The sequence below is a fragment of the Leptonotus elevatus genome, chromosome 8 (assembly GCF_054856555.1).
Source record: "Leptonotus elevatus isolate MCC_2025b chromosome 8, RoL_Lele_1.0, whole genome shotgun sequence".
Classification (NCBI taxonomy): Eukaryota; Metazoa; Chordata; class Actinopteri; order Syngnathiformes; family Syngnathidae; genus Leptonotus; species Leptonotus elevatus.
Window position 1 is genome coordinate 26,428,487 of NC_141246.1, and position 14,098 is coordinate 26,442,584.

The 14,098-nt window shown below is 42.0% G+C and overlaps 1 protein-coding gene across 1 annotated transcript in view; it reads right to left on the reverse strand.

Moving 5' to 3' along the window:
• Positions 1 to 1,350: 1,350 nt before the first annotated feature.
• LOC147170321 (uncharacterized) overlaps positions 1,351 to 14,098 on the reverse strand; it is a 103,854-nt gene continuing 91,106 nt past the window's right edge. Inside the window, exons 6-7 of the mRNA XM_086082170.1 lie at positions 11,782 to 11,864; positions 1,351 to 1,797 (exon numbers count right to left, since the gene is read on the reverse strand). Of these exons, the coding sequence (XP_085938296.1) occupies positions 1,777 to 1,797; positions 11,782 to 11,864 (104 nt within the window). The 3' untranslated portion in view covers positions 1,351 to 1,776. The remainder of the gene's footprint in view (positions 1,798 to 11,781; positions 11,865 to 14,098) is intronic.

Below are 14,098 nucleotides of genomic sequence, written 5' to 3' on the forward strand. Positions count from 1 at the left end.
ACAAACAGTAAATCAGTTAACAGCGCAGGTTAGGATTTTGTTTTGCGCTGCAGACATTTTTTTTTGTCGTGGTCGGTCCATTCTGTTAGGGTTTGAAGTGAAGTTGAGGACCCAGGTGCAGGACAGCACAGACTAGGAGGCAGAGGTGAAATAGAAACTAGTGTTGCCAACGCTATACATAAATAAGGTACACCTTATCGACAAGGACGGCCGACCTGATTGCCTTCAATCTTTCTGGCCTGATTTTTTTGCTTTTTTTGTAGGTGAAACAAGTTGAATAGAATGCATATTTCTGAATGATATTAACGCATGGAAAAGTTATGATCCAGAAATTTACTTTAATACAAACTAACAAAATTAACTTATCAAAATAAGTATCTCTCAAACAGAAACCTTTCCTGCTGGTTAAAACTGTATACATTAATATAAAACAATAAGTAATAAGCAGAACATTCATCCTGTAACTTATGTTTAGCTCAATTTCACATTAAGTGGAGACTATTTTTTCCATATATTTTATCATCGTCATTCAATGTTCTAATCAGTCAGCCTTAGAGCACAGTCATCTGAGTTATAGCTCAAACCCTGCTTACAATGTGATAGATATGGCTACCTCTGCAGCAATCCCCTCTAAATTTGTAAAAACAAAAACAAACAAAAAACGTTTTTTTTTACTGTATATATTTAAGGTGTCGTATATCAACTGTCTAAATTAGGGGGGGGGGACTCTTTAATACTGTATATATTTATAGTGTTGTATATCAACTGCATGTACAGTAAAAAAAATATACATACCTGTTTTAACTTGTAATCAATGTAAGGCTATGTATAAATTATTCATCAATGGTTACTTTTATATATGATCTATTTTTACGTACTTGTCAATCAATTTTACTTGTTTATAACACCCAATAAACTATTATGTGTTTACTTTTCCATACAACACTGACATTCATTGCACATTTCCATATTAACCTTGATCAGAGGGTTAAAGAATTATTCTTTACATACCATATCTATCTCTGGCATTGCACATTTTTACTAGGGCTCCCTAGTTGTACCTTGTACAGTATTCCGCATGTGTCGACCACTGGAAGTATGTTGCTTAAGATCTGTCAGCCCACCATGGACTATGTTAAAACTACACCGGGAGACAGTACAGTGCGTTTGATAGATGCTTTCTCACACTTTTTCAACCAAGTGTTTTTCTACTTCCCAGTCCTCTCGGTGTTTTTGCAATAATTTCTGCTGCTGCCGTTGTTCTGTCGAGCTGAGCTCCCCCGTCGAAACTGGTCATAGCCAAGACTAGGTCCCCAGTCAACTTGTCAAGGAAACCACTGTTCAGCATAATCTGTACGGCCTTCCCAGCCTTTTGACAAAAAAAGGCTCCTTTTGGTGTCAAACTTATTAAATATTTCATGGTGTGGCTATGCTTATAGCTGGAGAACATTTGGGCACGTGCTTTCAGGTTTGATGTTTTTTCTGGAAATATCTCAAAGCAGTCAATAATCACTGAAACTGTATCCAAAGGCCTCCACAAACTGGTGTCGCATTACCTTGTGGACTGTGTCTCAAATTTGCATACAGAAATGACACCATATCATGAAATGTATGCAGTCCTTGGGAAAACATCATGGTGTATCCGTCTCTGCTGCTTGAAGGGTCTGTTTCCGTGTCTCCTCCCGCATCCTTTGTCTCACAGAGCGTCAGGGTCTGTTGGTTTGATAGATGTGTGTCCAAGATGTAGGGATGGGGCCCAGTCTGGGTCACTCTCCATCATTTTATATGCTGGCTCACCTGAAACACACATTAGGTTTGATTTTCACACTGGATCATACTATGCTCAAACTACAATCCTTTAAAAACAACACACACGCACGCACGCACACACACGCACGTACACGCAACAATTTAAAAGAGGCGGTCATACCAGTGCTTCCACATTGCTGATTGATAGCTGAATATGGCTGTTTACATTTGTCTTTTTAATAATAAAGATAATAATTTAAATAAATTGTATTGATATACCCCTAGATGTCAGTATTGCCTAGGAAGTGTGTTCAGTGACTGGATGTTAATGTATAGGAATGCGGACATCAAAGTATTCTGACTGTGACTTTGGTGTGAAAAGTACAAAACAATAAATAATTATAGAATACAAGTAATACATTTTGTAATGTTATTCAAAATGCCATTAAAAGTTTCCCTTACCTTTATGAAAATGCAGAGAACAAACACACGTGGGGAAACCCTTTTTTGAAAGTGAGATCATTTCTTCTCACTGCTGATATCCAGGCCATCCGTCGTGACGTCGTTATTTTCTCAGCCTAAGGTCCATGCGATCTTTTCCAAGTGTAAAACAAAAGAAACGAATACCTTAATCCCCTGCTCTGCCGCTCCGGGATTTGCAGCCTACATAATGATCTACAACTACTGAACTGTATGAAATGCTTATGAAATAAGATTAAAACAATAAATGGAGCAAAATAGCGAGAAAGCCAGTTTGCTGGAGGTCAAAATGAGTTTTGAGGTCCAAAATAAAATAACTAAATTATCACTATACGCCATTTTGGTTGTTTACTTTCGCCTTGAACGCTTTCAAGTCGGAACTTGGAAAAATCAATTCAACTTCCGACCATTTTCGAATGCAGCATAAATACACCAACACTAAATGACATGACGATACACACTTGGGCAAGACACAAGTAGTTGAGGGCACTGATTAGTTGACACGCGAGGAAGGGCAGGCAAACACAGGTGAACCACACAGGGGAAACATAACAAAACACAGAGATCACACAAAGGACAACAAGAACACCCAAAATCAAACAAAAACCCAACCACACAGAACCGAAACAAGATAGTACCTCCAACTCCCCACCCCTCAAGGGACAGCTCCCAGAAGTCTCACAAAGCACAAAAAGACAAAAAAAGCACCCAAAAAAAAAAGAGGCCATCAGGGCCAGCCCGAAAGGGGCGTTCAGACGCCAAACAAGAAGTGCCATGCAGGGCCAGTCAGGAGGGCGTCCCGGACGCCAAATGAGAAGTGCTTGGCGGGGCCAGTCAGGACCAGAAGGCATGGTTTGTGCCGCCAAAACAAGATCAGAGGACGGCCGCGGGCCGTGCGCCGCCTGGTGTGGATCCTGAAGCAGCCGCGGATCTTGCGCCACCTGACCAGGAACATGGGCTTGAGACTACCGTGGCAGAGGCGAGGAGACTTGGCGGGGCAGAGGCGAGTTGACTTGAGGCTGCCGTGGATCGGGTGAATGGGAGACGGAGGACAAGGGGGAACCAGACAGAGAAACAGAACGTACATGAAGGGAATGGGGTTGGGCGGCAGGCTGACGGCGCTTGGGAGGCGACCAGCGGAGTGCCGGTCGGGGACGGAAGCTTCCCGTTGGGTCCGGTCAAACAGGATTTGCACCACAGATTAGTTTCACTGCGATTGCCCCTTCGCGTGTAGACCCTACACTTTCTTGCCGGCGTTTTTTTCCGGGGAGTAGCAAGTATGTACTGCAGTGTGTGTTTGGCCATGTTGTCATCAAGTCTACTCTCAGGATCATGATACGGGTGACCTGGTGTTACGTCTGGCTTCCTCATGTCCTTCAGTTCCTATACCGGGTGGTAAGAGATGTTCTGATCCATCTTATCCACTCCATTCATGATGGCATCGTAGTCCAGAAACAGTGTCTTCTCCGTGATCAGACTGTACCCGCTCCTCCGATGAATATGCATCCATCGCCCGATCGAATGTCCGCTTGTGCAGCTCCGCGTTTTCCGGCGTTAGCAGCGCTAGCCGGTGAGGCTTTATGACGAGAGAATAACGGCCGCGTCAATGCTTCCAACTGTGGCGTCAACTTCGGGACATACCATCATCATCATCATCAATGTGCATTGGTCGATGCTTTTCGACTACTCTCCATCGTCCGATCGAATGTCCGCTTGTGCAGAAGTACCCAGTCGGTTGTGCTGCGCGTTTTCCGGCGTTAGCGTCGCTAGCCGGTGAGGCTTACTACGTGATCAAACTGTACCCACTCCTCCGATGAATATGCATTGGACTCAGGGTACTCTTCATCGTCCAATTGAACATCCGCCTGTGCAGAAGTACTCGGTTGTGCACCACGTTTTCCGGCGTTAGCATCGCTAGCCGGTGAGGCTTTACGACGTGATCGAAGCCGCTGCGTCAACGCTTCCAACTTCGGCGTCAACCTCGGAGTCACCATCATCATCATCAATGTGCTCTTTAGCACTGGTCGATGTTTTTCGTCTTTGAAAAAAATGCTCAAGCGTGAGCTGCTTGCAACCGGTCGCCATTTTCGCTTCCTCAGCCATTCTCCCCTCAACACTCTAGCTCCACCTCACGTCTTCTACTACTGACTCCTACCCGATCTTGTCCTAAGAGAGTCATCGCTGCCATCTAGTGCCCATAAATAGTCATTATACTAACTCGATCTGCTTGATACTTTGAGCGCAGCTGGCCAAGGCTTTCCTCCACCCGTTTCCATTAAAAAACATAGTTAACGTCTTTTAACGTTTTTGGCGGCACTCATTTGGATTTTACTAAACGTTATTAAAAGTTTTTGGCGGTCAAAGAGTTAAAGTTGTCATAAATGATAACTGTAAAATGTCTCTGTAGCGACTCCTAATGGAGCACTATCCCGTCACATTTGACCTAGGGTTACAAAACAGCAGGCATGTGTAGCACCGTGAGATGTACAAAAAGTCAGTAGAAGCCCTATCCTAAAATGAACAGGCAGTGAGCTATGATTTTTTTGAATGTCCAATTTTGGCCCATTTTTGTACACTCACAGGGGTCGTACTTTTTGCCCGCTTTTCTAACAGTTTTCATCCGATTGACCTCAAATTTGGCCTGTATCATTTCAAGACCAGGGACAACAACTGGGGGGAAAAAATCTCGAGTTTTTGAAATATTATATGACAAGGGCGGGGCATCAAATTGTGCCTTTCGTATTTCCTTCATCACAAAAAAGGAAATGCTTAATAACTCCCCTGGTACAAATCCCAAACTTCACATTGTAAAGGTGTTTTCAAGGATCTTCTCGAAAAGTAGAAGACGACGTCCCTTTGTCACTTTTTAAAAAATGCACATGCGGAAGACCATCCTACCAGCTCTCCAGCTCGTCCGGGAGAAATACCTATCAAATGCCAAGAACGTACAAGCTCATCTTCATTATCATCTTCAACAGTCTCTGCAGTCGCTCTCAGCCATTTTCAAAGTATGCGGTGAGATTGGTGGAGCTACAACGATGAATGGCTGAGTCCGAAGCTCTGCGGCTACATACTACAAACACTCGAAATGCACATGCGCAGCTAGGAACAAGCACACACGACACCGTTATGGCAGATTAATTGTCGGGATTGAGAAATAATCGTTAAGATGATCTCAGCGACATAAGATTCTTGGATACACCACTTCACGGTCTGAAAACATCTACATGGTAAAATTTGGTTGTACAAGAAATGTCATTCTTCAAGTTTTTCTCTAATGTGCCGAGTTTGCCAGAAAATACTTAACATGTTGATCAAATATTAAATATTGTGACATGGCAATTACGGTTCCACAATGTCTGCTGATTCACTGTGACAAAAGCTTCTCAAAATTTCACACATTTAATGAGAGTCCATTCCTGAAGACATCTACGGACTTATATTTCATTGTAGTGTGTAATGAATATTGCCCGACACCCTTAATTTTCCCATTTTATTTTATTTTTAAACACTTCCCCCCGGGGAATGTGTGTGCGTGTCTTAACTCTTGTGTTTTCAGTTAAAAAAGGACTCTTTGAGTTTCCCTCCAGCAGGGACTGGATTTCGTTTATAACCCCCAGGAAACGCATATCACAGCTCCGACAGACCTGAAAACCTGTCTGATAAGCAGTCCCCAGACCATATTTTGTGGTCTGGTCTATCCACAGGAATTAGCCATGTGTTTTTTTGGAAATAATGCCCCTTGGAAGTTATATAGTACAACAGTGCCCTCCAGCGGACACTATTGGTTATCCTCAAGAATCCTGCCGCTCCTAATTAATCTGAAGTCGACATCATTCGGGACTCTATGTACTTGACTGACATCAAGTGACTCCTGTTGTTTATCTTTGTACACAACCTGTATGTCTATCTCAAATTAATGATGTGTGTAATTTCTGTAGCCACCTAAGTTTAGCTAATTAGTAAGCTTAGTGGATTCAATAACTTTATGATCGCGGTAATGTTTGAAATGTGTTCAGAATGATAAATCAAGCATCTGGCTTGTCAATTCTGATAAAAAATTATCAAATACTATCCCAAAAGCTTGGTCTCAGTCGACCAAGTCTGCTTCATGCGCACGGAAGAGGCGGGACCAAACTGCCGGCCCCCTGGGACACAGTTTAAAAGCCAGCGCGCGAAGGAGTCTCTCTCTCTTTCCTGCTCTCTTCCCCTCTCCTTCGCCCTATGAACTGCTCAAGGACTCTCTCTTAACTTCCTGCGCAATTCCCCGCCTGCTCTTCACCTCATGTCTGGCCCCATGAACTCTTCCTGATCATCACTAGAAACGTGGTCGCTGAGGGTGACCACGTGGCTTCTTCCTTTGAGCCCCGGACTTGAGACACCACACGCTCCCAAAGCATGCATTAAGCAAGGACTCGCAACCACCCTGCACATCCCCAAAACGCGCGTGTCTGTCCAGCCGTGAGCCCGAGGCGCCCCGCAGCACCCACACCAACTGACTGCGGCCTCTCAAACGCGCAAGTACATCACCACCAACCGGGACGTGCACCAGCTAAGGACCTGCCGCGGCCTCCACGCCACGCGTGCACCTCGCCAGCAGCCAGAGACTCCCGTCCAGTCCGTGAGTGCGCTGTCATTGCAATCTGACCATATAGTACTGGTGCAACGCTTTTATTCAAACATAAAATAATTGACAGGTCAAACGCTTCCATCTTTATCCCCCATCTACCTTTTTCATTCCCTTTTTATCTTAGTTACTTAGGTTGCATGTTTTCTTTTTATCTTTGATTCACATTTTTATTCTGTTTCATTAATAGGTTAGACTGTGAATGATATATGTGTGTTTATTAAATAAATTTGTTGTCTAGAAATTCCATTTTCCGAATCATTTGTGTTAGTAATTCTCTTATGAAAGCAAAGAACTCCATGATTAACTAAAGTAGCCACTTCAGATTATGAATACTTGATAATAGGATTTTTATCGTTTATTTTGCTCCTACAAACAAGCAAAGTCAACGTGGTGCCCCAGAGGTTGCTGAGGAAATTACAACTCCCCTCGGTACCGTCTAAATTTCTCCTAAGCCATTATGGCAACCCAAATAATTGCTACAAGTGCTAGAGTCACCGACTGGAAAAAAGAAATACATGGTATTATCTTTTGACGTTTTTTCTCCAAGACCTACCTCATATTTGCTCAGAAGAGAGTTTTTGCAGGTATGTGATGGAGCCTAAGACCTACAAAAAAAAGTCTCTTGGAGCCATATGCTCAAATAAAAGTGGAAGTGAGTTAAGATTTTTGCCAATTTTTGCACATTTAGACGTGCCATCGGATTTACTTTAAACTTGGCCTGTACCATGTTAATTGGGACAAAAGAGGAAAAAATATTGAGTTTTCGAAATACTATGTGATGGGGCGGGACATTACATTTTGTGTTTCATATATTCAAAGACAAGACAAAATGCTTTCAAACTCCTCTGCATAAGCTCCAAAAAAGACCAAACTTCACAACTATATTAATAGTCACGGCCTAAAGACAGATATATGATCATATTTGGTTGTACATATAGTGCCATATAGTGGTGACAAAACATTTGTATCTGCTATGCCAAGCCCGTAGAACGGGTCCAGTTAAAAAATTGTCAGAAAAGCCTTAAGATGTTGATCATGCCTCAGACAGAATATTGTGACTTTTCTGCAAAGGGTGTGGCCATTACAGTGCCGAAAAGTCTGATGATTCACTGTAACAATAAAAGCTGCTGTAACTTGACCCAGATGATCCTATCTTCTCAACATTTTACATATTTGATGACAGTCCAGGCCTGAAGACATCCATGAAATTATTTTTCATCTATAGTGGTAGTGCCACCTACTGGCAAAAGCTAATAAATGTTTCTTTGTTTTTTTTTCTTCTAACGTACATGTGTCAAGATCCGGTCCGCGAGGGCCTAAATTCTGCATGTTTTCGAGGTTTCTCTACTCCAACACACCTGATTCAATGATCAGGATAATTATCAGGCTAATGCAGAGCTTGCTGATGATCTTAAATATGAATTAGCTGTGTTGAATGTGGGAAGCCTCGAAAACATGCAGGACTCGAGGACCGGACTTTGACACCACTGTCCTAGTGGGTAAACAACACAACAAGAGTGTTTAGGCCACTCATATTAACTCAGGGGCCGCATGGAGGAAACTATATTACCAATTTGTGTCTTACTCAACACGTTTATGTCGGTCTATTATTAAAAAAATAATAATAATTCAACAAACTTTAACTTTAGGTTGTGTGTAAAATACTGACATCCAGGACGCTTCTGTGTACAAGTTGCATTGCTCATCTGAGGACTGCTTGTGAAATTATGAATTTATATGTATTCATTGTGGCCATCTGATTAATTTGTCTGACATTAGAATTTTTTTTTTACTTTACAAAATTGTCTCATGGGCCGGATTAAACCCCTCGGCGGGCCTAATCCGACCCGCGGGCCGTATGTTTGACACCCCTCGTTTAGGCCTTCACGTTGAAACGGTAACTTTGTGATTTTTCGTGAACACTATTGCTGTGGCAACACATTGTTCGTCAAAAAGCTAAACAAAAACAATTTATTTTGAGGGTCTTAACTCTGACTGCCAGACGTTTTCAGAAAAGGGATGCTGTGAGTGCCAGCCGATTTAAGCATTTTGACTGATCTTTCAAGGTCCACAGAAAATTTTCTGTTTGGACTATGGAAACACACATACTACCAAATGAAAGATTGAACTTTCATCTTTCATCAGAACCTTATTCCGTTCTTTAGTAATCAACAATAGAAAATGGTTAGTTTCACCCAAATGCGCTTGTTTTGGACCAAAATACGGAGAAATCAAGCTTTTAGTGAAACGATATTATTTCATGCACTCTAGTGAATTTTACACTTCTTTTTGTCCATGAATGATGCCACAAACACCTAAATAGTGCTTTACTTCTATAAAACACTACCACCAAGAATGAAAAAGTGTTTTTTGATAGCAAAATACGTTTATTTACATTCAACAGTGTAACAATTTGACAACAATTTGGCAAACTATTTACAAATGTGTGCAACTGTGGTACTATTTACAATTATGTGGATGTTTCAACGACAGTTTTTCTTTTTGTGTAACAATCCCCTGCGTGCAAGGAGACGCAACAGGATTTGCACAACAGATTAGTTTCACTGCGATTGCCTCTTCGCGTGCAGAAGCTACACTTTCTTGCCGGCCGTTTTTTCCGGGGAATAGCAAGTATATACTGCAGTGTGTGTTGCCATCAAGTCTACTATCAGGATCATACTACGGTTACGTTACGGTGGTGTTACGTCTGGCTTCCTCATGTCCTTCGGTTCCTATACCGGGTGGTAAGAGATGTTCTGATCCATCTTATCCACTCCATTCATGGTGGCATCGTAGTCCAGAACCAGTGTCTTCTCCGTGATCAGACTGTACCCGCTCCTCCGATGAATATGCATCCATTGCCCGATCGAATGTCCGCTTGTGCAGCTCCGCGTTTTCCGGCGTTAGCAGCGCTAGCCGGTGAGGCTTTATGACGAGAGAATAACGGCCGCGTCAATGCTTCCAACTGTGGCGTCAACTTCGGGACATACCATCATCATCATCATCAATGTGCATTGGTCGATGCTTTTCGACTACTCTCCATCGTCCGATCGAATGTCCGCTTGTGCAGAAGTACCCAGTCGGTTGTGCTGCGCGTTTTCCGGCGTTAGCGTCGCTAGCCGGTGAGGCTTACTACGTGATCATAACGGTCGCGTCAAGGATTCCAACTTTGGCGTCAAGCTCGGAATCATCATCATCGTCGACATCAATGCGCTTTTTAGTATTGATCGATGCTTTCCGTCTTTGAAAAAAATGCTCAAGCGTGAGCTGCTTGCAACCGGTCGCCATTGTTGCTTCATCAGCCATTGTTGCATCATCAGCCATTGTCCCCTCAACACTCTAGCTCCGCCTCACGTCTTCTACTGACACCCACCCAATCTTGTCCAAAGAGAGTCATCGCTGCCATCTAGGGGCCAAAACGAGTCATTATACTAACTAGATCTGCTTGATACTTTCAGCACAGCTGCCCAAGGCTTTCCTCCACCCGTTTCCCAAAAAAACAAAAAAAAACATAGTGAACGTCTTTTAACGTCCTCGGCGCCCCTCCGTAGGTTTTTACTAAACGTTATATAACGTTTATGGCAGTCAAAGAGTTAACATGGACGGAAACTCATTAAACTGCGCACACATCACACTTGTCTTAAAAACATTTTTAAAAATCCGTATGTAAAGATTTATTGTGCCAATTAAAAAAAACAATCAAAATCAAATATGCTAGTACCCCAACGTGCAAGGCACTCATTTAACTAACTAACTAACAAAGTTATGGGGCAAACAATTAGCTATATAAACAAAACATTCTAGCTAGCCACACAAGTAAAAATAGAATGAAAATATGTATTTGTTGGACAAAATTAAAAAACATTTCAGGTCATACCACAGATGTTAAATATGACTACTACATACCAGTTACTATATTTTTACATAGTTGTGAGATTGTGCAAGCTTGCTCCTATGTGTAATGACTGTTTTGTGGATGATACAAACTCATTATTATTATTATTATTATAAATCTATTATTATTATTATCTATTATTTGAACCACTTATCCTCACAAGGGTTTCGGGTGTTCTGGAGCCTATCCAAGCTGAATTACACTTGTGGTGAAATAAGTTTTGCTGATGTAGTGTCTTATTAGTCCAGTAGAGGGCCTCATTGTTACACTTGTTGCAGAGCCGTAGAGAGAGTTTGGTCAACTCTGTTTCAAGCAGGGTAACAAGATTTGTCATGTGACCAGCAGTTGACCAATCAGCATGATTGGTCAACTGCTGGCCGCATGACATATGGCTGATAACAGAGTTGGGCAAACTCTCTCTATATATGGCCCTGACTTCTTGAACAGACATCAGTTTAGTCTTTGTCATTTGATTTTGATTTGTATTCATCAAGCACAGTAATAAAAACACAACAAAGGAAAGAAATAAAAAGCACAATATGATAAGATGCATGTTTGAGAAGGGGCAGAAAGAAGCTAAATTTATCAAGCTAGACTCCCCTTTACATAATTTAAAATCAGAATCCATAAATACATACACAAGTATTTCATTGCATTTTAGAATATTAAAATAAGTTTAAGGACAAACCTCTTTATGAAGGAAAATAGTAAAAGGATCAACATGAATCCTTAAAGCTTCTGGAGCTTCATTTTTCATACTATGTGTCTCGCTGCACAAAGCTGAGAACGTGTTGTGAGGGCAAAATATTAACTTTAACCATAAAGCACTGATAACAAGACAAAAATTTACTTAAACAGTCAAATTTATTAGTTTTAAATAAAGTTACAAAAGTTCATGTTTGTAACAAGGACAAACTGTAGAGGTGTCCACTTCACTGATTTAACATTCAAGTAAATTGAGTTACAAGCTTGGCCACTTAACAAATTAAACTCACAAGTCAAGTTATTTGAATAGTTTAGCACTGACCTCTGACTCAGCTTCTGCTTTTTTGCCCTCTGTTTGTAGTCTGGAGAAGAATGATTCTTGAGACACCTGGCCAACTATTCCATCTGTGCAAGAAAAAAATTTGAGATTTTTTTTTTTTAAAGGAAAATAATTACAAATAAATAAATTGTATGCATTTTTTTAAATCTACTGCGCCGAGCCTGTTGAAGAGATCCAATTGAAAATTCATCAGAAAAACCTTATGCATCATGTACTCACACATTCACACTCTGGTGGCAGTAAACTACATATAATGTAGCCACAGCTGACCTGGGGCAGACTGATGGCTGCCATGTGCGCCTGCGGCCCCTCTAAATACCACCATTCCTGGCTCAAATTGAGGTAGAGGTGGTACTACCAGGTATAGGTGCAGATACCAGTCTCATTTTAAGGTATCGTATTCCCTGTTTTACGATCAAGAACTAGAATTGAGAAATTACAGGAATAAAAAATTGCCATTATTTTCATGCAATTTTAAGGATAAATAATAATGTATTGGGGTATATAAGTCTTTCTTTAAATTCATCTGTCATTTTGGGGTAGGGAATTGTATCTACTAGTGGTATAAGTATTTGGTAACAGTATTGATGACTGCTCAATAGTTGAGTATGTACCGGTCGGAAACAAATTGGTATCGAACATCCCTAATCCTGACCATACACTATGACGTGCATGCGAGGTGGATGCACACTTAGACTCCCTTCAGTTTGCCTACAAGCAGGGTCGCAGCACTGACGATGCTATCAACAGCATCACACATCTGGTCAACAAACACCTAGACGGCCCTAAAGCTTATGCACGTGTGTTGTTCGTTGACTTTAGCTCAGCATTTAACACTATGCAGCCGCACCTGCTTTTGGGTAAACTAAAGGAGATGAATGTGAACCCGTACATCTCGAGGTGGTATCACTCCTTCCTGACACAGCGCACACAGCAAGTCAGGGTCAACAGCTCCCTCTCGGAACCCAGATTGATAAGCACAGGCGCCCCACAGGGCTGCGTCAGCTCCCGGTCCTCTTCACGTTGTACACAAATGATTGTGTGACATCACACCCAGAGAACTTTATCATTAAGTTCTCTGATGACACAGCTATCGTCAGCTTGCTGCAGGCCGGCGGTAGCCCACTGGACTATTTCTCAGAAATAGAGAAATTTGTGCAGTGGTGTGACCAAAATCATCTTGTGCTCAATGTGGGGAAGACAGAGGAAGTGATATTTGATCCAAAAACTGTTGGTGACCACAGACCAGTTGTCATTAAAAGCAATCACATCAGCCAGGTGGGTTCATACAGGTATCTGGGGGTCCACATTGACAACACACTCAGCTGGAGGGTACATGTTGGAAGTCTCTGCTCCAAACTCCAACAGCGTTTCTATTTCCTACGCAGACTTATGGTCTATGGAGTGGAGCAGAGGATCATGCTATTGTTCTACCGGGCTGCATTGGAAAGTATCATCAGATACGGCATTGCGGCCTGGTACGGCAACCTGACTGTGCAGTCAAGGTCACAGATTGCCGGTCTGGTGCGGACTGCCATGAAGATCATGGGGGTCAGGAATCATCCTTCCCTACAGATGCTTTATGAGCGGTCCGTCACCGGACTGACACAGAAAATTGTTACTGACCCGACTCACATTCTGCATCATGAGTTCCAGCTACTGCCTTCCGGCAGGAGATTCAGGGCCCCCAGAACCAGGCTGAACCGCTACAAGAACTCATTCCTGCCGACATCCATCAAACTGCTTAACAACCGACATTAACTCAGTACAATAGATATATGGTGCAATGTTGTGGGTGTGGAATATATGCAGCCGTGCTGTACATACTCGTATATATATATATATATTTAGGAGTGTGTGTGTGTATATGGGTGTGTGCAGTCATGTATATACTTCTCTACACATGTATACTTCTGTGAAGGTTTCTTATTGCTGCACTTCTTATTTAACTTTAATTTTATCTCTTTCTATTCTGTTGTTTCTTCTTTACTGTAACTGCAGCTGGACGGAGTCCAGGAAAAAGTTCCCCACGGGGAAAATAAAAGTATATTGTATCGTATCGTATTCTGTAAATTCAACGGACTCACTTTCTTTTACAGGTAACATACTTTAAGTTAGGAGTTCCAATAAGAATATGACTATTATCATATTAAAGCATTCATTCATTAAAACGGTTCTGCCATAACATTTCAGGAGTGGCAGTGCAGTTTCGGCCACTGTTTTTGCCAGGATTCAAAATATGAATTTCAATTGCTTGATGTGGCGAGTCACAACCAGGCGCCTGCCGGCTGGCCAGCTA